General features: G+C 37.5%; 2 protein-coding genes across 2 annotated transcripts; both read left to right on the plus strand.

Annotated features, from left to right (window-relative positions):
• The first annotated feature begins 3,833 nt into the window (after window positions 1-3,833).
• LOC111788620 (chaperone protein ClpD, chloroplastic) lies at window positions 3,834-11,889 on the plus strand. Its single transcript, XM_023669021.2, has 12 exons — window positions 3,834-4,876; window positions 6,620-6,780; window positions 6,879-7,108; window positions 7,338-7,446; window positions 7,809-7,939; window positions 9,488-9,589; window positions 9,673-9,954; window positions 10,038-10,138; window positions 10,258-10,552; window positions 10,718-10,951; window positions 11,052-11,288; window positions 11,403-11,889. Exons 1-12 carry the CDS (start codon window positions 4,185-4,187, stop codon window positions 11,700-11,702), a joined length of 2,874 nt encoding a protein of 957 aa, XP_023524789.2. The 5' UTR covers window positions 3,834-4,184; the 3' UTR covers window positions 11,703-11,889.
• Window positions 11,890-13,107: 1,218 nt separating this feature from the next.
• LOC111789368 (COP9 signalosome complex subunit 6a) lies at window positions 13,108-23,674 on the plus strand. The gene is made up of 9 exons (XM_023670120.2): window positions 13,108-13,650; window positions 13,743-13,831; window positions 17,541-17,634; window positions 21,318-21,379; window positions 21,466-21,544; window positions 21,668-21,760; window positions 22,005-22,105; window positions 22,255-22,310; window positions 23,301-23,674. Exons 1-9 carry the CDS (start codon window positions 13,326-13,328, stop codon window positions 23,380-23,382), a joined length of 981 nt encoding a protein of 326 aa, XP_023525888.2. The 5' UTR covers window positions 13,108-13,325; the 3' UTR covers window positions 23,383-23,674.
• Window positions 23,675-23,900: the final 226 nt, after the last annotated feature.

A 23,900-nucleotide genomic window follows, 5' to 3' on the forward strand; every position in this document is an offset into this window, starting at 1 on the left:
GATACCCCTATTTCATCACGAGGGTACGGATGCATACATTCATTAGGCAGACGAAGTATCATTGTGTTTTACGTAATGTTGTCGTGATGGTTACTAATTCTAATGGGTGTCCAGCAAAATTTGAGCTACCATAGAAGACTCGCCTGACAAGAAAAAGGGCCCAGCGGTGTGCGAACTGACTGGTGAGCCCATACTCGCATGTATGGGTTGTGTGTAGAGTATATGGTACACATCCAAGCTGCCCAATTAGAATAGTGTCATAGGAAAAAAAAATAGACTGATAGGTCTCGTCATTGCATACGCATGTTCTTGCATTTAACCCCAATAATGGGGTCACTCACTAAGTATTTCTTAAAATACTCCAGCCACGTGCTACCCTTATTTCAGGTTAAGGCAAGACATTCCTGTACGGCTAACGACGACATCGCAATTTGAGACCATGACACATGCATAGGGTAGTCGTATTATTCTCTTAGACTTACGCTAGCATAAGATGTTTTGGATTTAAACGCTTATTTATTTTATTTAGTCTTTTGTTGTGTCGTTTTTAAAAGTGTTTTCAGAACATGTAAGTCCATGATTGTATTTTATACTTCAAGGTTTTGTTTTATGAAAGTTTAAACGAAGTACTTCCACATTTAATATTTATGATATGTATACCATAGCGACCTTAAATTAAGTAGAAAATTTCGGATTATATTTATATTATAGAATTAAATAGGCCAGTAAATAGATTATTTAATAAAGAAAAAAAATTATTAATTTATCATGTAAGAATTAACTTTAATTGAATAATGAATTATATATACTGAAAAAAAATGAGTATACTGAATTAATTTAACAAATAAAAATTATGTAATTAATATTTTAATGAATATCCTTAACTACATGAATTTTGTTATAAAACAAGATAATAATCTATGTGATTAGATCTTTGTCACATTCCAATGTTGCATGTCACGGTTGTACGTCTCGCACTGTGTGACATTATGAACTTGACACGTTTATGACAAGTTTTAACGGGAGCTCAAGTTTCATTTCTATTTTTTGCTCAGCTTTACGGCTTCGTTGGACCTTAGGTGAGGTTCTCCTTCGTTGATAAAATACAACTCATGTAGAAAATAAGTTTGTTTGATCATACGCACCGCTCATGTGTGCATGTTCACTTGCTTGCGACTCTGACCGACTTGCCTTTACTCTAAACCAAGTTATCTGACTCGACCTAGCCTCTACTCTAGATAAAAATCTTTCAAATACAATGTCACCTCTCATCTCATCATCTTGCTTCCCAACAATATGACCCACTCATTAGGATCCATCCCAAGTTTCGGGATATCGTTGGTCGTTATTGCTCGCTAAGACACACTTATCAAGAACTATCCCCATGAGTCAACTATGTTGTCGAGACATCCTGAAGATATGTCCATCTAGATATTATTGATGCATAAACTATCTCGTGTCCATATTGAGTCATTTACGGATATCGTAATAGAGAGCGGTACCATATATCAACCTTCGTCTCATGGGCTGAGGTGCAATGTCAATACACTTGCGTTTTTGACATTGTCCTCAAAAAATCTATTTACAAAACAAGACGTCCAAGGCACTCGTCTTGCAATACTCGTTCTTGACATAACACATGTATGTGTCATAGGGTAGCTTACTTAAGCCACAAGGGCTCGGAGGAGTGGAAAGCTAACACCATGTCTCCTCTATTACGTGGAATACATGAGCATAACATAAATAATAAGGTGCATGCAGGGGCCAAGGGGCATACACCATCATACATCATTAAATTATCCAACTCTAATAGTGAGATCACTTACTTGGTTGGCCTTGGGCGAAGTATCTAATTATTTAATAGCCGTTTTGAAACTATGCTATAACAAAAATCAATGTCAGCTCAATGTCTAAATTATATAAAAATCATATACTTCTATTTAGAGGTGTACATTCAACCCAACAACCCAGACCAACTCAACCCGAACTATAAGGGTTGGGTTGGGTTCATTTTTTTGAACCCGAACTAAATCGGTTCAATTTCGGGTTCGTGGATAAAACCCTCGGATTGACCCGAGCCAAATAAAAATATATAATTTATATTAAGAATTTTTTTAGTATTCTTGGATTCTCTAAGCACACCTATGCCTAAGTTTGATGTCAAGGGATATACATTTTTTTTTATTGTGAATAATTATAGATCGATTTGTGTTTGTTTATGAACTTTTAATATATTTTATCCAAGATTGTATTCAAATAATTATAAATTGTGGATAAATAAAACTTAATCGACAACCCAACCCGAAGTTTGTTGGTGAACTTTTAATATATTTTATCAAAGATTGTATCCGAATAATTATAAATTATGGATAAATAAAACCTAATCGACAATCCAACCCAAAAATAGAAGGTTGGGTTGGGTTGTGAAAATTTTCGAGTTGAATTGGGTTACCAACCCGAACCTTTGGTTGGGTAAAAAAAAAATCGCTCAACCCAACCCAAAAATAAAGGGTTGGATTGGGTTGTGAGAATTTTCGGGGTTGGGTTGAGTTACCAATCCAACCAACCTGAATTTTTGGATTAGGTAAAAAAAAATCCCTCAATCCAACTTCGACCATGTACACCCCTTCCTATCCAAACAAAGTTGTGATTAAAATAACTTTTTAAAAAATGGAACCCAACAAAAGTTTGAAGTAAAATCCCTCTAATTAAAAGAATTTTATGATTTTTTTTTTAATAAAGTAAGCATTTAAATCGATAAGTAAATCAAAGACACCCCAACTCTAATAAGCTTCGGGATCGGATCGAATACGTCTCTCTCTTAAAATGGGTAGTATCAATTATGTTCCTCTAACTGAGATCTATGTACTTAAAAATGTCTATTTACCCCGTAAATTCTTTCCGAGTAATCCTTGGCCCGATCTCAATAAAAATTAAAAGAAGAGCTAAAAACGAGAATGAAAAAAAGGAAGACTTCTCTGTCTCCGCTCTGCTCCTGGGCCTTAATCTCATATAGTTAGACAATTTTGACACATTACAAGCCAATCCATAATATCATGTATGTAGTGAGGGCATGCCACACGACACAGAAGCTCAACACAATTGAGTAAGTAGGCATCAAAAGTCCTGCAAGCCCTTCATTCGACCTCTTCGAGATTCGGTTGACCATCGCTACATCTAGTTGACTTTTTTATTTTATTTTTTCAATTTAGTAATGAATAGGGTAGTTATGAATTGGCCATAGGTGGCCTAAGTATTAAATAATAAACTAACCTCCATTTTCAATTTAATTTTAGGTAACACAAAGAACATGCTTTTGATGTACATATATAGTATTATTATATGCCCTTTATTTCATATATATATATATATATATCCTAATTATTCCATTAAAATTTTTAAATTAGAGTTTCGAACTTAAACTTGATATTAAGAAGAGAAACTAAATTTTTAGAACGGCACGTGAACAAAAAGCAGCCAACACGACGACAAATAGGCTGAAAAGTATCTTTTTGGAACTGCTTTTAACGCATGAACAAAAAGTAGCCAATAGTAACTAGACGAAAGACAAGTCAAGAATTGACCGAGGTAGGTTTCGATTTTAAGCTTGTTGTGTTATAAGCTTCGAAATATGGTCATCTAATCGAACATGGTCATCTAATCGAACATGGTCGAAGACGAATACCACTTTGATACCTCTTACATCTGCGGTGAATTCTACTGTTCAGATGCAAAAGACTAATCAAATTTCGACCATCTACCAATTGCTATGAGATATTTCAAATGGGTGACTCGATTCATACATTTTTCAATACGAGCCGAAGGGGAAAGGCGAGATGAACGTCCTTGTAATGTTAGAAAGCTGTTGTAAAAGACAAATTATTGGCACTGACGTTTGCGGATTGCGTCTCAATATGGTACAGTCTCAAGCCCCGGTCCTCTCCGTCGGCGTTGAAATAAGTATCCCTTCACCATGTGGGTCTTCATCACCGTGCCCGATTCGGTATTCCTTTCCTTTTACGTGCCGTGTTACTCTTCTGCAATTCCTTGCTTGTTCTTAACCTTCATCACCGCCCCAACTCCCCGATTTTTTCCATTGATTCATGGGTTATTTCCTCTGAGAATTTGGGATTGAGATTTCTAGTGGGTTCTTTAGAATTTCTTTTTCTGCGATTTGAACAAAAATGCCAGCGACCCCATCTTCCAATTTGTTCCATCAAACTTCGGTGTTCGATTGCCATAAACAGACCCATTTGATTTCTCCGGCTACGGTTTCTTCTTCCACTTGTTCATTGAGTGTTCTATCGAGTTCCAATTTATCCGGACGGCGAATCCATGGATTCCCATCTTCCAATCTTGTGTCCTCGTTTTCCCCTGCGTTTGTCACTTCATTTCGTTCGCGAAATGGTTTAATCAGCGGCAAAATCCGGCGGAAGAGGCGGTTGAGGATTCCGGTCATTTCTGCCATTTTTGAGCGGTTCACCGAAAGAGCGATTAAGGCGGTGATCTTTTCGCAGAGAGAGGCTAAAGCCCTTTCGAAGGATTTGGTTTTTACCCAACATCTTCTTTTGGGTTTGATTGCTGAGGAAGAACATAATCAATCTGCTGGTGGCTTTTTAGATTCGGGTCTTACACTCTCTGTGGCTCGTGAGGCCGTTCGTGATATTTGGCATACAAACGATGCAATAGGTGATGCCAGTGTTCATAGTGCGGCTATTACGCCTCATGTCCCCTTTGCTATCAGCACCAAGAGGGTGTTTGATTCCGCTGTTGAGTATTCCAAGCAAATGGGCCATCATTTCATTGGACCTGAACACCTTTCCATTGCTTTACTTGCTGCTGACGATGATGGAAGCATACAGTTGATTTTGAGAAGGTATTGTTGCATTATATTCATTTGTCTCACTTTTGAATAGTCATGGATCTAGACCATTTTGCACAACCATGGAGAATCTCCCACCCCCTTTTATCTCATGAACTTGAACAAATGTTCTTCATAATTCTGCACGAGTTCTCTTCTGAATTTTCTTTTCTCGTGTTTCTTTTCCAATGGCTATTTTTTGTTTTGGAATTTACTGTTCTTCTTGTTCGTGTTTATTGGTGTCTGATGTTTTTGCTGAAGCAATCCAAATAGAGGCATATGCCTCAGCAGATTAGATAGTTTTGGTTGCACCCTTTGACCATCTGCACCTCCTTAGCCGAGAGAGGTGTATTTGGATTAAAGGCTCAATTTGTTGCTGTGAAGTTAATAACAAGCGTTTGCATTTGCAAGTAACCTTTTAGAACAAGGTGACAATGATTTGGTCTAGCGGTTAAAGCAACAATGGGAGATTTGGAGGGGAAGAAAGTCCAGAAATTTGTAAGAAAGGGCTAGAGAGTTGAGATCAGGCTGCTTAGCTGTGGGATGCATGGATACTCGACTTTTCGAGCTCATCTTTGTGTACCCTTCTGTTTCCTTTTCAGTTAGAATCGTTTGTGAGGACAGTAAAACTCCTTTGTTCGATGGTTTCGTGTGATCTTTTCTTTTCCCCCAAGAAAACTGGGAGATGGTTGTCCGTGTTCAAATGCCCAGGGTTGTAATCAAGAAGCTGGAAAAGAGCGTTCGGGATTTCTTGTGGAAAGATCTGCAAAAGAGGGAAGTAGTAATCTGGTAAATTGGAGTACTGTTTCTATTCCAATGGAAATCTTAAACGGGAGTGTTACTCTGCTGACTAAATGGTAGTGAAGATTTATGACTGAGTCAAGAGCCCTATGGAGGAAGATGATTGCCCCTGATAAATGGTACCCTTCTCCTGAAGTTTTAGTTTGTTTCAAAGAGCCGGGGTCCGTCTCTAAATGCTGTGATCTTTGTCGATAAATGGTACATATCTATCTCTGGAAAGGGTGATAAAATCCTCTTTTAGGAAGATCTTTGTCGATAAATGGTCAATATACTACCCGAGGCTTTACAATGTGGCAAACACCAAAAGCTTTAAGGTGAACCAGTGCTGGTCTTTTGCTTCGAACCAGGGGCATTCAGCTTTGAAGGAATCTCATTGCCCTTGAATTTCAAAGTGGAACTCCCTTTATGAACTTATCAATCACCAAGGCCTCCTCTTCAAGAGGACTCGAGAGGGTGGACTCTTCATGTGAATGGTATATTGAATGAGAGATCCCTTAGCCCTAAGATAAGTGAGCAGAACCTTATGCACGATATTTCCCTTCGAAAAATATTTGAAAAAGGTCGAAGTATTCTTGCGGAACCTTAACCGAGAAAAAACCCAATACTTGCGAGAGACTTCAAAGAAGATTGCCCAAGTACTTGTTATCCCTTACTTTTTATTCTTAAACATTAGAGCAATTTCTTGTAACTTTGTTTTTCGTTTGGCCTGGTTCAGGCCTATCTTTTTGTTGTCCGGCCCCCATTTTCGTTTCCATTCATGTTATTGGAAACGAAATTAGTGCTTAACGCGTCGTGCATTGGTGCATCTGCCCAGAAGAGTAGCATCATGAATATGATTTTACCTTTTTTTGGACCATTCCATAATCAACATTATTTATAAACTTCATCAATTGTGCCATATTTATTGGGCAGATTTTAAGGGGAATTCAATGATTGTGCTTCTTGAAATTATTTCAGCTTAGGGGTAAATGTTACTCAGTTGGTAGATGCCGCGATATCCAGGCTTAAAGGGGAGCTTGCCAAAGATGGTAGGGAGCCATCTAGTTCATTGCAATGGATGCCTAAAAAATCCGCTTCCAGAAAACCTCTTCGTACGAAACCCTCTCAAAAAGAGAAAGGTAATAGGTTATGATGCTTGATCATATGTGTTTTATTTTTTGTTTTGAATTTGAGCAATGGAAAAAGGGTGCTCAATCGTTTCTTTATGTTGTATCAGAAAATAGTGCTTTGGCTCGGTTCTGTGTGGATCTTACTGCTCGTGCTAGCGAAGGATTCATTGACCCTATTTTTGGTCGAGATTCTGAAGTCGAACGAGTTGTAGAGATACTTTGTCGTAGAACAAAAAATAACCCTATTCTTATTGGTGAGAGTGGAGTAGGAAAGACAGCAATTGCTGAAGGGTTGGCTCTCAGTATAGCTCAGGCAGATGCTCCGTTCGTACTGTTGGTACGATTTCTCATTTCCGCTTGATTCTCTTTTGACATTTATACTAAGCCTTGATTTAGTTTTGTTTATATAATTATAAGTGATTTTTCATTTGTAATTCTAAGAAGGTTTGTATAGATTGTATCATCTATTGCCCATGTGATTTATCTCTTTATCTTATTGAAACAACGTTCGAAGTTTGTTCGTACAACATACATTAGGAACCGCTTTTTTTTTTTTCTCTCCGCAGAATAAACGCGTAATGTCCTTGGATATTGGACTACTCATGTCTGGTTCGAAGGAAAGGGGAGAATTGGAGGCACGTGTTACCGCGCTAATTAAAGAGATAACAGAATCAGGTTGAGGCTTGTTGTAATTTGCATTCATTTTCTTTTGTTGTTATTATTATTATTTTTATGAAAACCTGGATGAACACATGAAACGTGATGTCCCACATTAGTTGGGGAGGAGAACAAAACACCCTTTATAAGGGTGTGGAAACCTTCCACTAGCAGACGCGTTTTAAAGCCTTGAGGGGAAGCCCGAAAGGGAAAGCGCAAAGAGGACAATATCTGCTAGTGGTGGACTTGGGCCGTTACATGAAAGAATAAGTAAGTTTACAAAAAGGCAACCGAACAAAAGGAGTCAACCCAGAACTCACAAAAGAACGTCTGAAATCGAACTAGTTTTAATCTTACATACGTGTTCCGGTTGGTTGCAGGCAATATTATCCTTTTTATTGATGAAGTCCATTCACTTGCTGACCTTGGCACATCTGGAGGTGGAGGTAAAGGGTCGGGTCTTAACTTCGCTAATTTATTGAAACCGTCACTCGGAAGAGGAAAATTGCAGGTATCGTCGCTAATCTTATCTTGAACTTACAAATATCGGATCCAATATGCATGAATGCAAATTTTAAGGTTACCTAAATGACACGGTGAACTATTCTTAGCTTGTAATGCTTGGAAATAATGTGTACTGTGTCGTGATGTTAGTTTTGACATAACTCTCGAATGATAATTTTCGCTTTTCCATGATTAATATTATGATCGAGTAGTATGAATCTTTGCATGTTTTCAAAGGCTGAAGCTCACCCTAATACAAGCCACACTGTCCAACCTCTCCATTTACTACTTGTCTCTATTCGAAATGTCACAAAAAGTTCTGCGGAAAGATGGGCTACTCCTTGTACGATAGAATATCATAAACCTTCCATCAGACAAGGAAGGACTTGGTCGATTTCAATAAGGGAGAAGAACAAAGCTCTACTTGCCAAATGGATATGGAGATATAATCACAAAGAAAACACCTCGTGGAGAGAACTTATAAAGGCCAAATATTCTCCTACATCATATACAAATCGATCCCCTTCATCTTCTGTAAAGAAGCCATGGAAGTTCATCTTTCTGGACCGATTCCTTGATTGGAAACTCTAGGCTAGCCTTATAGTATCCACTTCTATATAGATTCTTTCATAGCGAAACAGCTATGATCAAAGTAACATGGAATGATGTCAACTATTTTTGGGACCTGAAACTTGGTAGGAACTTGAAGGATAACGAAACAACAAAAGGGGCTGAATTAAGTCTCGACCTCGCCCTAGTTGCATTGCCTAAATAAGCACTCATTGACATGGTTTCCTAGCACTGACAAGGTCTTCTCTACAAAATGTTTGATGTTGGATGTAGGAGAAAAAGTAGAAGCAATAAACCCCACACTAGCAAAGACAATATGGAAAAGAAATCACCCTAAAAAGTTGAAGTTTTTCCTTTGGAAACGGGCACATAAGCCATTAGCACAAGCGATCAAAAAAGAATGACCTACCTGATTCTATTTCCAAGTTGGTGTTCACTATGCAAGGAAGACAACAAATCACAAAATCACTTATTTATACAATGTATATGTGATCCGAGTTTTTAGAAAATGATTCTCAATCCCCTCGAATGACATCTCACTTTTCCTAGGGAGGTAAAAGATTTATTGGATATGGTTTTAATGTACCACCTCTTCAAGAATGCAAAACCCTGATGTGGTTTTCTTTTGGACTCTGTGGAAGGAAAGAAATCAAAGAATTTTCACGAAGAAGACAAACTTATACAAAGCTCTTCAACGATATTGTTTATCACACTATATCTAGGTGTAAATCGTCTAATACATTTGCTTCCTATAGTCATACCTCCCTCATTGTAAATTGGGAAGATTTTTTTTGTAAACATATGGATAACACATCTCCTTCTGTAAATTTCCATCATCAATGTGTCAAAGAAAAAAAATGTATACCTTTGCATTTTAGATGTCAATCTTTTGGTCATTTAAGAATGATATCTCTGGCTTCTCTATGTGCACTATTTCTATCGTCACTTATACACTCTTGGTACATAACTATTGTATTGCTCACAGTGCATTGCTTCCACCACAATTGGTGAATACACAAAGCAATTTGAGAAGGATAAAGCATTAGCACGACGATTCCAGCCTGTGCTGATTGAGGAGCCTAGCCAGGTAACTTTCACGATTTCTCGATCGTATGGTATGCACAAACCATACGTTTTTCAATGTTTAATGAGATAGGATCCTAAATACAGGAGAACGCTGTGAGAATGTTGCTGAGCATTCGTGAGAAATATGAGGCTCACCACAACTGCAAGTTTACCCTTGAAGCAATAAATGCTGCTGTGTATCTGTCTGCAAGATACATAAGTGACAGGTATCTTCCCGATAAGGCAATCGATCTCATTGACGAAGCAGGTAGTAGAGCTCGTATGGAAACCTTTAAGAAGAGAAAAGAATTGCAGACTTCTATACTCTATAAATCACCAGATGATTATTGGCAAGTAATTAAGGCTGTTCAGGCTATGCATGAAACGGTATTGTATTTGCGTATCTCGTTTTTTCGATCAACCCTGTGATCATTACTGATATCGCCTCTCTTTTTTCCGTGTACGAACAGAACGTGGCCAATAAACTCAAAGATGGAGGGGTTCAAAGCTTGGATTCTTCTGGGAATAATGCCTCGGAGTCCACTTTCTCTTCAATATCAGATAATTATGAGTATGAAATTTTATTCTGAAAAATGTGTACTAGGAGGAAGAGATGAAGAACATTCTGTTACCCAGAAAGGTTTATTGTTCTTTTAAAGGAGAATTAATTCGTATTTTGATTTGTTCCAGACCTGTGGTGGTGGGGGCAGATGATATTGCAGCAGTTACTTCCCTTTGGTCAGGGATCCCAGTTCAGCAGCTAACAATTGATGAGAGCATTCTTCTGCTGGGTCTCGACGAACAGCTCAAAAAGCGAGTTGTTGGGCAAGATGAGGCTGTTTCTGCAATTGCTCGAGCTGTTAAACGGTCTCGTGTTGGGCTTAGGGATCCCGACAGACCAATAGCGGTTCTACTTTTTTGCGGCCCTACTGGAGTTGGCAAGACTGAACTAACAAAAGTTCTGGCAAGGTGCTACTTTGGATCGGTAATTCATCCAACATTGCTGTAGCTCTTCAGAATGATAACGATATTGTAGCGACTACCATACTAGAAGCTCAGAGATTCGAATTCCCGCCCCGAGTTTAATCGAGCTTTTAAATTTCCGAAATGTATATTTAGCATCTGGACAGTAACCATATCATTCATGCAGGAAGACGCTATGCTGAGATTAGACATGAGTGAATATATGGAGCGACATTCTGTGAGTAAATTAATCGGATCACCTCCGGGATATCTCGGTTACGGAGATGGTGGAACGTTGACAGAAGCTATTAGAAGGAAACCATTTACTGTTGTACTGCTTGATGAGATAGAGAAAGCTCATCCCGATATTTTCAACATCGTCCTCCAGCTGTTCGAAGATGGACACCTTACAGATTCTCAGGTTCATACTCGTTGTACTTCAGGCTTTGTGCTCTGCTATATATAAAAACCATGGACTGAAAACGAAACGTACTTTTTACATTTCTAATTGGGGTCGACAGGGACGGAGAGTTTCGTTCAAGAACGCATTGATAGTGATGACATCAAACATTGGTTCGACTTCAATCATAAAGGGTAGACACCACTCCATCGGTTTCCTTCTCTCAGACGACGAGTCCTCAACTTCATATGCAGGAATGAAGTCCCTTGTGACAGAGGAACTCAAGGGGTACTTTCGTCCAGAGTTGCTGAACCGGATAGACGAGACTGTCGTGTTCCAACCCCTTCAAAAGTCTCAGGTTAGTCTGCACTCTCTCGCCATCCGGTCACCTACCTATGATTTAATATTCACGAGATGTGCACAAGTTCGACCCACACACTAATGTGCACAATCTTTGATTCTTTAATATCAGATGCTCGAGATCTTAAATATAATGGTACAAGAAATAAAGGACAGGCTCATGTCGCTCGGGATCGGTCTAGAATTATCGGAGTCGGTGATGGACCTGATATGTGAAGTAGGGTATGACCAAGCTTATGGAGCCAGACCCCTTAGGAGGGCAGTTACCACAATAGTTGAAGACCCGTTGAGTGAGGCATTCCTTTATGGAGATCCAAAGCCAGGTGATACTTTTGTTATTGATTTGGATCCTACTGGGAATCCCTTTGTGAAGAACCAAAACCAATCCAATACTGCATTTCCACTTGTTTGATATAGAAGAACATAGTAACCATGTTTACCCATGATTTAGAAAAATTAAATTGTATAGTTAATGTATATTTAGTGTATAGCTACGTCGATTTCTCGACAAATATTCTTTGAAATATGTTATACATTCGATAAACAATAATTGTATATTTTTGGTCGGGTATAGCAAATAACACCAACTTTATAGTAGAGCCCTCCCTCGTGTCATTCTTGAAAACATACACCTTAACGTTTAACGTGTTCTTACGTACAACAAATCAACTCCCTCCATGCTTAAATATGTTTCCTATAACGTGCTATTGACTAGACATGTTTTTGAATCCATTCAAAGTAGAGTTTAATAGACCGTTTCTTGGTATATGTGTACCACAAGGTTTAACATGTTTTTTCATAGATTAAATCAAATTTCTATGACGTACTTCTTATATCGTGCTTTCATACATACTACGAGCATAGCTCAATTAGAAGTTACGAGGTGGCTTGGAATGCGCAACACTTTTTGTTTGGGTTTGGGTCTTCAAAAATCTCAAATTTCATCAAATTTCATCAAATTTCTCAAATACGCCATAAATTAAGTGCCCACTTATGGTGGGTACTGCCACATATTTTATTTTAAACGGGATATTACAATAAGTCACTTTGCTGATGAGTCAAAACTAATGATATAAAATCTTAGTTAATTGGATCATGTCAAAATATACCGTACACTATTTTATATAGCCTCAAAATGAAATTTTTAACCTTTCACAGAGTATTTCAAGAGTATTTCAAAAGAAGTAATCTTTGTAATTATGACTATATTAAGACTGAGCATTTCAATCAATTTCAAAAGAAGTAATCTTTGTAATTATGACTATATTAAGACTGAGCATTTCAATCAAAAGTATCAACTTCTCCCTACCCAAGGTTGTTATATATGCTAAGTCGTTGTTGTCTTTCTCTTGCTTGCTTATATAACGTCTCTTTCCAAAATCTCTCTTTCTAAAATTTCTCTCTCTTCTTGTTTTCTAAAACCTTCTTTTAAAACCGAGGCTAGAGGCTCGATCATACGTCGCTTGGCCGTAGGCGACGCAAGAACAAATTGGCTTAGCTCACTTGTCGTTGGAAAGTGAGTGCCGCACAATCGCTAATCCGCTGCCTTCGAAAGTGCGATTGTGTCAAGTGGTATCTAATTGTAACCATATTAAGAGAAAAAAGTTTGGACAAATTTCATAGATCACAAAAGACACAAATAGGAGAATGTGAAAGGTAGGAGAAGGTTGAACAATAATTTTTTTTTTTTATTATTGTATAAATGGATGAAGTATGATAGATATAAATTAAAAGTTGAAGAAATTATTAAACCATTTGTAATTTGAAATTAAAAAACATAATTTAATTGAATCAATTTCAAAGTTGATAGCAAAATTTATGATTTAACGAGACACTCAAAGCACATACATAAAGCAAACCGTAAAGTGCGAAGCCGACGGAAATTTTCCAGAAGGATCCTTTCTGAAAGTTCGGAGATTTGACGAAACGAGAGTATGTTGGGCAATTGAAAAACGAATGAGAAGATTTCAGTGTTGAATCCATTTCCTCCTGCGTTCCATTCTCTCTGGTTTTGAATTTCTTGTTGCAATCGATCATGGCGTCGTCTGGCAGCGGATTGACATTCAAACTGCATCCTCTTGTGATTGTGAACATTTCCGATCACTACACCAGGGTTAAGTCTCAGATGAATCCTCCCTCCTTAAGCAGTTCATCTCCATCCCCATGCGCCCTAAGTAATGGCGCCGATGTAGCCGATTCTGCGGACCCTTCCACTTCTCCTCCTGCTCCTAGGGTTTACGGTTGTGTTGTTGGCGTTCAGAAGGGCCGCACGGTTGAGATCTTCAACAGCTTTGAGCTTCTGTATGATCCCAAAACTCATTCACTGGACCGCACCTTCCTTGAGAAGAAGCAAGAGCTCTGTTAGTAATTCTTGACATTTCTTTTGTTTTTTTATTTATTAGAGTTGATGTTATTATTGATGATAACCGAGCTGCGTTCTTGATTTGAGCAGATAAGAAAGTTTTTCCCCACTTCTACATTTTGGGTTGGTATTCTACTGGGAGTGATGCCATGGAGTCTGACATGCATATCCATAAGGCTGTAAGTTACCATTTAAACTGCCATCATACTATCTTGGCACAAAGTTGTTTACAGGGTTTATACATTCTTAAGTACACTGTTGAATTTTAAATGAACTCTTAATTCCCAAAGCCTTTTATTTGCATACCTTAGAATCGTGGTGTTAGTTTCTCATCTTTTAGATTGTAGTCCAATCCTCCCTAGCTAGGGCTTGGATTCCATTTGAGGGATGGATTTTTGTATGTTCTTGTAATTCTTTTCATTTGCATTGTTTTTCTCAATGAAGCTTAGTTTTTCATTAAGAAAATGCATACCTAACATTTGGTTTATTATTAACTCTCTACTTCTTGCGTCCCCCTGGGTATGTATATGTGTGTGGATGCGTATACATTCTCATGCGTTTGAACCACCACAATGAGACCAGACAACGATATTTTTACTGCCAAATTTTCAATCCTCCAGCTCTTGCTATGAAAGATTTCTTCCTATTAACTCCAATAAAGAACAAGTGTCATCCCTTAACCAAAAGAAAGTGGTTAGTATCATTTGCAAAATATCAACGAAAGAGATGTACCCAATTCATTTCAACTTTAAAACACTCGGTGTAACTCTGCTTCATTTCACTCGACACTAATAGCCTGAGAACATCCACCACAACGATAATATGAATAGAGAAAGAGAAGTATCTTGTTTGCTACCTCTAGTCACAAAAAAATTCTACCTTGAACGGTAGACAATTAAGATAGAATAATCAGTTGACTGAAGACAATTCCTCATCCAAGATCGCCATCTAATGCTAAAGCATTTTTTTTCCTTAAGGGCCTTAACCAACAACTCTAAGTTTACTTGATCATAGGCTTTTTCAAAGTTTATCTTAAAAGAATACCTTCTTCCCTTCCAAAGCCTTATTTGTAACTGAGACATGTTCCAACATTTGTCTCTCTACTAGCCACAGAAGCCCATTGCGCACTAGAGATGGAACTAGGAAGCACCTTTCTCATTCGCTCCACCAATGCCTTTGATTATCTTGTAGAAATTAGTAACTGGGCTAACTGCGCACTAGAGATGGAACTAGGAAGCACCTTTCTCATTCGCTCCACCAATGCCTTTGATTATCTTGTAGAAATTAGTAACTGGGCTAACTGGAACGTCGTTCTTAATTTTTGGTGCTCTAGTCTTTTTGTGTGAGGGCAAAGGAATATTTCATTTGTATTGGAACCTACCATTACTCTCTCTCAAAAGTTTATTGAACACTCAAAACAAATATCCTTCTATGAAATCCCAAACATGCAGGAAACAAGGAGAAAGTCCCTTGGTTAACCATCTGAATCTATAATCTACCTTCATTTTGTCTCAACTAAACTCCACATTTCTATATATTGGGTTAAAATGCCATCCAGAAACCGACATTCTAGAAACTTATTTTGAGCATACAAATGAATTTTTTTTTTTTTTTTTTTTTTAATTTTCTTAATGATAGAAAAATCTATAATGATTTGCTCTATTTTGAGTGGTACCCCTATTTATTATCTCTCCCTTTTTAGAGCTCTGTACGTGGTTTATAAGAACATTGAGAAGCTTATGGCAATTTCCTTTGGGAAGGGGTGGAAGAAGGAGGTCGCACTTGATTAGGGGAAGTCATTGAGAGGCCAATTTACTAAAGGGACTAGAAATTGGAAACTTAAGGACTTGTAACACAAATATTGTAGCCAAATGGCTTTGGCATTTCACCCTTGAACCTAGCTCTACTTGGCACATGATTATTGAAAACAAGTTTGGTTCTCATCCTTTTGAGTGGTTGTCGGGTGGGATTAAAGGCACTTACTGTAATCTATGAACGAATATCTTTGTTGAACTTCCTTCTTTCTCTCACTTGGTTCATTGGTTCATGTTGTGTCTCTGATCTTTTGGTTAGGTCAGGGAGCTCAGTTTCTGTTTCATTTTGGTTTTGTTGCTCTTTGACACTTAGGGAAGCGACAAATGTTCTCTCTCTCTTGACCATGCTTGGGGAAGTCATTTTGAGGCATAGTAATGTTTGACTGTGGAGTTCCAACCTTGTGGAGGGTTTTTCTTACAAATCTAGTTTGTTGAACCCTTCTCCCTTACGTGAGTGGAGGATTAAGATATTGAGGAAAGTGAAGTTTTTACTTGACAAGTGTTACATGGTTGAGCTAATACTATGGATCAATTTGCGAGAAAAATGGCTTTGTTAGTTGGTTTGTTTTGTTGTATTCTATATTGGAAGGTGGAGGAAGACTCAAATCACACTTTTTGGAGATGTGAGTTTGCGAGGTTCATTTGGAATCTTTTCATATGATGCTTGGCTTTTCGCTAGCTCGACACAAGGAAGTGACATGATCGAGGAGTTCCTTCATCTGCCTAGCTCGACATAAGAACACCAGTGATATGGTTTGCTGGGGTGTGTTCTATAAGATCCTTGGAGTGAGCGGAATAACAAAGTGTTTAGAGGTTGTAGATGGATCCAATTGATGTATGGTCCCTTGTTAGATTTCATATTTCCTTTTGGGCTTCAATTTTGAAGATCTTTTGTAATTATTCTTTAGGTACTATTCTGTATAGTTGGAGCCATCTTCTTTAATTGAACTTTCTTATGTGGGTTTGTTTTTTTGCATGCCTTGTATTCTTTCATTTTCTTAATGAAAGTTGTCATTATGAAAAAAGGGGGGAAAAGGGTTCGTGAAGGTCACTCAAAAGTCTTGTAATTTGACTACCAAGGTTTCTAGTTTTTTTTAGGATGAGGTGATTTTTTTTTTTTTAAATATGTACTCTCTATTTTAGCCTTTCCTAATTGAATATTGGTAAAAAAAGCAAGTATTCTTTCATTTTTTCTCAATGAAAGTTGTCATTAAAAAAAGGTTTGTGAAGGTTACTCAAAAGTTTTGTAATTTGACTACTAAGATTTCTAGTTTTTCTTAGTAGTAGGTGTTTTTTTGTTCTAATATGAATTCCCTATTTTAGCCTTTCCTTATTGATTTATGGTCAAAAAAAAAAAAAAAAAAAAAGAAAAAAAGGGCAAGCAAAAATTCAAATCCTTTTAAAATCATAAGTTCATAGCTTGAGAGGATCATCAATGATAGGATTCATCTCCATGCTTGTTGACTTTTCCCTGAAGGACATGCAAAAGGGATTTTCTACGGATATACTTTAGCCCTGAGGGTTGGAGTGCCGGGAGTTAATGGTGGACTTGATGACAGTAGTGTCATGCCTCTCTATTAGCATCCATCTTATTAGTGAATTTTTCAGTTTTTCAAATATAAGTTTACTGGTCGATGTTTCGCCCACCTTGTGAGTTTGGAAATTTATTTATGTACTAGAGTTCAGAATAGGTTCGTTTTTTTTTTTTTTTGTTTTTCTCTTTCTTTGTCTTTATTGTTCATGTGCCATTGAATATTATGATATGACAGAAAAACTTTTGAAGACCAGCCTTTGTGGGTCTACTCTCTCAAAGACTTATATTATTATACTTGTTCTCTGACTTCGATCAAATCCAAATGAAGGTTCTTTGTAATCTTCCTGGTCTTTGTTGGGAGGATGCATATCTTACTTTATGTATTTAGCTTTTCAATGATGGAATTTGATTTCTTACGAGAACAAGAGAGAATATATAGTTTGATAGATGTAATTGTACTTCTTTTCTTGGATGGGAAATTAGAATATTATAATGGATATAATTGTAAAATTAATTTTGATGAGCTTTCTGACTTGACAGTTGATGGATATCAATGAAAGTCCTGTCTATGTTCTTCTTGATCCTTCCATTAATCATGCTCAAAAGGATCTCCCAGTTACTATATACGAGAGTGGTAATATGTCTTGTTTCTTTTCTTCTTATTGACATGTCATTTGTCTGCAGTACTTCATTTTCCTCATTATATTAGTTCTGTTACTAATAAAACTTGTGTGGTTGTATGACCCTTCATTTTTCTTCATCAGTTTAATGCCAAATCTTCTTAGGTTGAGCATCCATGATTGCCTTAGTGGTGCATGTAGTGTGTATAATCGGGTTTTCATCTATTTAGGGATTGATAACCATTTCTTAAGCCTTGGCTTTTATTATATCCTTTAAATAATCTGTTGGGAAGAATGCTATACTTGTGAAGAAATTATACGACCTTTGAGAAAATTCCATCAAAATACTTATAAAGAGAAGCCATGAAGAAGGTCCTAGTTGATTAAAAGATCTTTCTTCTTTGAAAGAGTGGATGTGGGAGGAAGGTTTCAATTGAGGAATGGAGTGGGTCGAAGGTTGGGATAGTGGAGTTGGAGCTGAGGACAGTAGCTTGGGCTCAGGACTGTTTAGTGGTAGCTTCTAAGGTGGGGACGCAACAAGTTTTTTCGATGGAGGCTAGTTTCACCGGTTATCTTCTTTCAAGTTTTGTTAAGCTTGAAGAGGAGATGCAATTTTCTGTCTCAGGAGTCGTTCAAAGGTATAAGGTTGTCAATCTTTATTCCAGAGGATTTGCAAAGTTCTTGAAAGATTTTGTCATTCACGTTTGGACTTGAAGTTATTGGCAAAGGAGAGGCATTCGACATTTTCAGCGTGTTGGATTACAACATTAGACATTTCCCTATTTCTAAGGTCTAGGAAATTGATTTTGACGATTGTAGATTTGTGTGGGGGGCTTGATAGGGAAGCAATATTCAGGGATGATTTCTCGGGTGCGGTCAGTCTTTTTTGCGTAACTCCTTTTATGGTCCTTGTCAAGTCTTGCCTCATCTGACTTTCTACCAGGGAGTGGCTCTTCTTTTGCCCCTTGTCTCTTATCTCTAGAAGTAGGGTTGAGAGGGGAAGTTTCACCTTTCCTAATGTGGAGGGCATGTTTGGTCCTGACCCTTGTTCTAGTTCTTCAAGCCTTTCGAGTATTCCTATGTGTGGGGCTGCTTTAGGCTATTGGTCCTTAGGATGGGCTGCTCTTGCCTCAATTTGGATCCATTCAGTTTCTATTTAGACTCCCCTTGTGGATTTGATTGATAATATCTTGAATAGGAAAAGTGTCCAAAAGTCTAGAACATGTAGAAAGAAGCTAGTTAGGGAATTAGAAAAGTTCAATTGTTCTGTTAATTATGACAGGAAGAAAGTTTCTAGGAAGCTGGGGCATCCACTGATTCTTGATAGTGAAGTAGAGGTTGGTTAAAGAAGTTATTTATCAGAAGAATCCAAATGTTGTGATTTCGAAACTAAACCAGTATACTAACTGGTTAAAGAAGTTATTTATCATAAGAATCCAAATGTTGTGATTTGGAAACTAAACCAGTCTACTAATATCATCAGAGGCTGGTTAAAGAGTCTTTGGTAGAGGGGTGGGCTAGGAGGAGATTGAGTAGGAGGAGGCCATCGAGGGGATTCTTGTTCTTTGGAATGTTGGTTGAGTTTTCCAATGGAGATATTCATAAGTATGTTCTTTGTCTCGATTTTGTTTCTTTTTGAACAATATGGCGACTTGAAATCTGGGGTTTGCGATCCGCCTAAGATTTGAGGTAGACAAGAGTTTTTAGAAGAGTTAGGGAGATTTGTCAGGCTATTGTGGGCCCCGTCGGTGTGTTGAAGGGACTTTAATATTGTTTGTTCTCCTTTGAAGAAGGCGTTGGGAGGGAGAGTTACGAGATCTATGAGGCTTTTTAATGATTTCATCAGGGTTGTAATCTTTTGGGTCCTCCTTTAGTTAGTGGGAGGTTTACTTGGTCTAGTTGGGAGGTGCTAGTAAGATTGATAGGTTTTTTTATGGCCAAGGAGTAGGTGGATGGGTGCGGTACTGGAGACAGGTGTTACGGCCTATAGTTACTCGGACCACTGACTGCATACCACTGACTGCATATTTTTAGTTCTCGCTCAATGAAGTGGGGCCCTTATCCTTTGCATTGAGAATATGTGGCTTGGCCATCCTTCGTTCAAGGCTGCTTTTCCATCATAGTGGAATATGGTCGTTCCAGGCAACTAGGAAGAATGTCGTTTTATGGGAAATTAAAAATATGGTAGCTTTTAAGTATATTAACGTCATTTATGGGCTTGAACATGGGGTAGTTATTTTTTTTTTTGAGATGCTTAAGGAGGGAAGCTTGTCTTTTAAGGTGGAGTTTGTGAAGTTGGTCAAGCGAGAAACTGTTAATTAGAGTCTAAAAGCTAAAGCTATGTGGGCGAAGGATGGGGATATTAATATGGCTTTGTTCCATCATTTTATTGATTCTCTTGAAAATGATTGGAGGGAGATGGTTAGGGGGAGAAGTAAATTGAGGAGGAAATCCTTTCCTTTTTCTCTGGTTTATTTGACCTGGGTGCTAGCAATTGGCCCTCTGTTTAAGGGCTGGACTTGTTTCCATTTGGTAGGGTGAAAAGTTTGATTGTGAATGGTCCTTTCTCGCTGAAAGAAGGAAGAAAGCCTTTAGAGTGCAAAAGGAATAAGTCCCTCAACCCTGATGGGTCTCTGTGGATTTCTTCCATGATAATTGAGAAGGCATTAAGGGCGTTCTTGAAAGGGTGTTCAGGGAGTTCTTTGAGAGGGGCATTCTTGATACCTCTCTGAATGATACTTTTGTTTTCCTGATTCCTAAGAAAGAGAGAGCAATGAAGGTTAAAGACGTTAGACCCATTAGTCTGAACACAAGTGTCCATATGATTATTGCTAAGGTTTTGGCAAAGAGATTGAAGAGGTCCTTCCATCAACAACTTCAGAATTCGAGGGTGCATTTGTTGTAGGGAGACAAATCATTGACTAGGCTCTTACAGCTAATGGGCTATCGAGGATTGTAGAAGTTGTAAGTAGGAGAGAGTTATTCAGTAAGCTGTTTTGTAAACAGTTGACTTGGGAATGGTCTGTTTGTATATAGCCAAGAGAAAACTCTGGAATGTTGGTGATATGGTATTTTTCTTTGGGCTATGTACTTCTAAAATAAAAAGTATGTTGTGTATAATATGGATTAATAACATTTGTTTGTGAGAAGGGAAAGTGAAACTTTGACTCTTCAAATAATGAGATATTTTAAATGCCTTGCAAATTTGTTGTTCCTGTCACCCGATCACCCAATTTCACCTTTGGGGTTTCGTTTATTTGGAACTTGAAACATTTTCATCTCGTCCTCAGTTTAGAAATATCACTAGGAGAATACTGCATATGTTAGCATGTGCCATGTCACAGGGTATGCCCAGTCACGTTGCATTTACTGTCTAAATTGATTTTGTTAAATATTTTTTTGACAGAGGGGATGGGTTCCGATGATTCAAGTTTGGGCTCTTAGAAACCTAGTTTGACTAAATGTCTCCCAAGGGTTATTGTCATGGGGTGACCTAAGTGGACGGTAGTTTTTGTTTTTGTGAACCCCAATGAAAATTACTTTTTGTCTTGCTCTTAATTCCTACATTACACGTGATTGTAATTTATTTTGTTGCCACTTTATTCCAATGGTAAATTTCCACTAGAATTTTTTTTTAGAAAAGAATTGTTTGCATGGTCTTATTAACTCCTGTTCTTTGGGGTTCTTACAACTACAGAACTACATCTTATAGAAGGGATCCCCCAGCTAATTTTTGTTCGCTCAAGTTACACTATAGAGGTTTGTTCACTTCTTCGTTTCTTGAGTCCTCAAACTTGTTGCAATTCTTGTTATTGAGTTTCTCACACATTTCTTACTCTTCAAAGACGGTAGAAGCTGAGCGAATTTCTGTTGATCATGTTGCACATTTGAAACCATCTGATGGAGGCTCTGCTGCAACTCAACGTGAGTGATCCTGTACCTCTTTTAGTTCAATCTTGGGGTTAAAACTTCGTTATTACTTATTGCCTTTCATGTTTTGATTTGGTAATCATGTCCATAATGAGAGAAATTTGATCTTGAATGCAGTGGCTGCTCACCTTGCGGGTATTCACAGTGCCATCAAAATGCTGAACAGCAGAATCAGGATACTTCACAGTTATCTTCTGGCAATGCAAAATGGTATTTTCAATTCTTTACTGTGCATAAAAATGTGTACAATGAAAAAATTGAGAGTACAGAAAGCAGGGTGGGTATTCCTTTTCTTTTTGTCAGTTGTGGTCGGGCTCTGACATTTCATCATTCATCTGAACATGATTGCTGCATTTGGTGGTTTCTGATGTCTAGTGAATTCTTCATGGAAAACTTGCGATTAAATGGCTCAATTTGAGATTGATTTTTTCGTATCTGTTATTCTCTGAATCAGGTGATATTCCTCTGGAGAATTCTCTACTAAGACAAGTGTCTAGTTTACTCAGAAGATTACCAGTTATTGAATCAGAAAAGTTTCGAGATGATTTCTTGACGGTGAGTACTCTCGCATCTCACGTCTCATTTCGCTTGGCCTTGATTTTCCTGCAGTTAAAAACTTCAAACATTTGCTCCAAAATTTTAGACATTACCTTGATTTTGTGATTAGTTATTCATACTTCCATAATCTCCCACCTTTCTTTCAGGAATATACTGACACAATGTTGATTACGTACCTAGCAATGTCCACTAATTGCTCAAGGTGTGATATTTCTGATCTCATTTTATACCTTTTCGTTGTAGTGTATAAAAATATTTTGTTTAGTAAATTATATATTATACATTATACATCTCTAGATGTGGAATACTACATAGGACTGCTAACTAGATTAGAATCACAAACATATGCTCAGTAACATATGATCTTAAAAATAGAATCAGCACTTTGGCAATGCCAAATGCGTGGCAAGTCAAATACGTTTTTAGAGCAGTACATGTTTCCACTTCTACATACTTAGACTCACACGAACCTTTTCGGATATAAAATTCAAAACAAATAACAGGTCCCACGAACAAAAACCTCTCATCTCAAAATCATTTCTCACACCTTTTACTGATCGCTTTATTGGTTTTATTAAGTGGACTTTTTAGTTACTATAATGTTTCATTTGTACCATTATAAACTATTTCTTAGTCCCATAATGTAAATATGCAAGTCAAATTGAAGATTTTATCAATTAGTTTATTTCCATGTATATATTTACTTCATACTAGACGCGTCCATCACTTGTTCCAAATATGTTTGAATTTAGAAAGGAAAAGATTACATTCTAGATAGCGTATTGGGTATACTTGAGCATGCCTGTATTGAATGAATATCCAATGTCGATACACACTCAAACTCTCGGTTTGTACTTCTACCTTCCTAGTTCGTATAAATCTCCTGATGTAATCAAGCCTTACAAGTTAGGATCTTGTTTATAAACATACGGGTGCATGTAGGTTGGTCAACTTCGAAATATCTGGTTGATTGATTAAGTTAATTGAACTTTCTGTTTTCTTTTTCCTTTCTTTGTACAACTTTCCGTTGATAGTATATTATTATTGTGAGAATGTCAAGCATTAAGTCGATGGTATAATTACTATTGTGATCCTATGCCCTGTTCTTGTTGGAAAAAATAAATATTTGTTGATCTGCTAACATGATACTTTTTCCCCTCTCCTTCCCTCATGCGAAACTCTATTCATCCAGTGCAATGAATGAGCTGATTGAAAAATTCAACATTGCATATGACCGCCATAGTCGAAGAGGGGGCCGAACGGTTTTTATATAAAAGCTCCTTGCAGGGACCAACTGTATTACAGAAGGTTCAGGTACTACTTCGATGATGGTGCTAGGATTTGAGTGGCAATGGAAGGGGATGATATAGGAATTCTTTTTGTTTTTTGTTTATTTTTTGCTCTACCTTTTATTTGATACTTTTTCTGGGTTTAAAGATGCTTATTGTTCTCAGTTAACTGGAGCAACTTCTATAGTCATAGACAATCTTATGATGGAGAAGTATTATAATGCCAAAGATGCACTATAGACTGAATCTGATATGATTTCAGGGTGATTTAAGGGCACTTTTGGGAGTTATTGTGAAAATTTTAAAATCATTTTTGTCGTCGTATTAGAAGAAACGTGTCTTAAATGCTTGAGGGTGAATGATACAAACTTTAGGTATGATTTTAGGGCTTAACCATTATTATTGTGAACTTAAAAGGAAAGGAACTCATTATTCTTATGTTACTTGAGATTTAAGTGAGGTAAGTAGTCCATTGGAGAATTTTCTTTATGGAACTAACTTGT

Source organism: Cucurbita pepo, chromosome 2, assembly GCF_057944985.1.
Source record: "Cucurbita pepo subsp. pepo isolate OVF chromosome 2, ASM5794498v1, whole genome shotgun sequence".
Classification (NCBI taxonomy): Eukaryota; Viridiplantae; Streptophyta; class Magnoliopsida; order Cucurbitales; family Cucurbitaceae; genus Cucurbita; species Cucurbita pepo.

What these genes read in the sequence shown, in the direction of transcription:
- LOC111789368 (XM_023670120.2), top strand. Translation starts at nt 13,326, where the DNA reads ATGGCGTCGTCTGGCAGCGGATTGACATTCAAACTGCATCCTCTTGTG. An exon ending in TGAGAAGAAGCAAGAGCTCT is followed by an intron (nt 13,651 to 13,742) that starts GTTAGTAATTCT and finishes TGATTTGAGCAG; the next exon opens with ATAAGAAAGTTTTTCCCCAC. An exon ending in AGTTACTATATACGAGAGTG is followed by an intron (nt 17,635 to 21,317) that starts GTAATATGTCTT and finishes TTACAACTACAG; the next exon opens with AACTACATCTTATAGAAGGG.
- LOC111788620 (XM_023669021.2), top strand. Translation starts at nt 4,185, where the DNA reads ATGCCAGCGACCCCATCTTCCAATTTGTTCCATCAAACTTCGGTGTTC. An exon ending in ATGCTCCGTTCGTACTGTTG is followed by an intron (nt 7,109 to 7,337) that starts GTACGATTTCTC and finishes TTCTCTCCGCAG; the next exon opens with AATAAACGCGTAATGTCCTT. An exon ending in GACACCTTACAGATTCTCAG is followed by an intron (nt 10,952 to 11,051) that starts GTTCATACTCGT and finishes TGGGGTCGACAG; the next exon opens with GGACGGAGAGTTTCGTTCAA.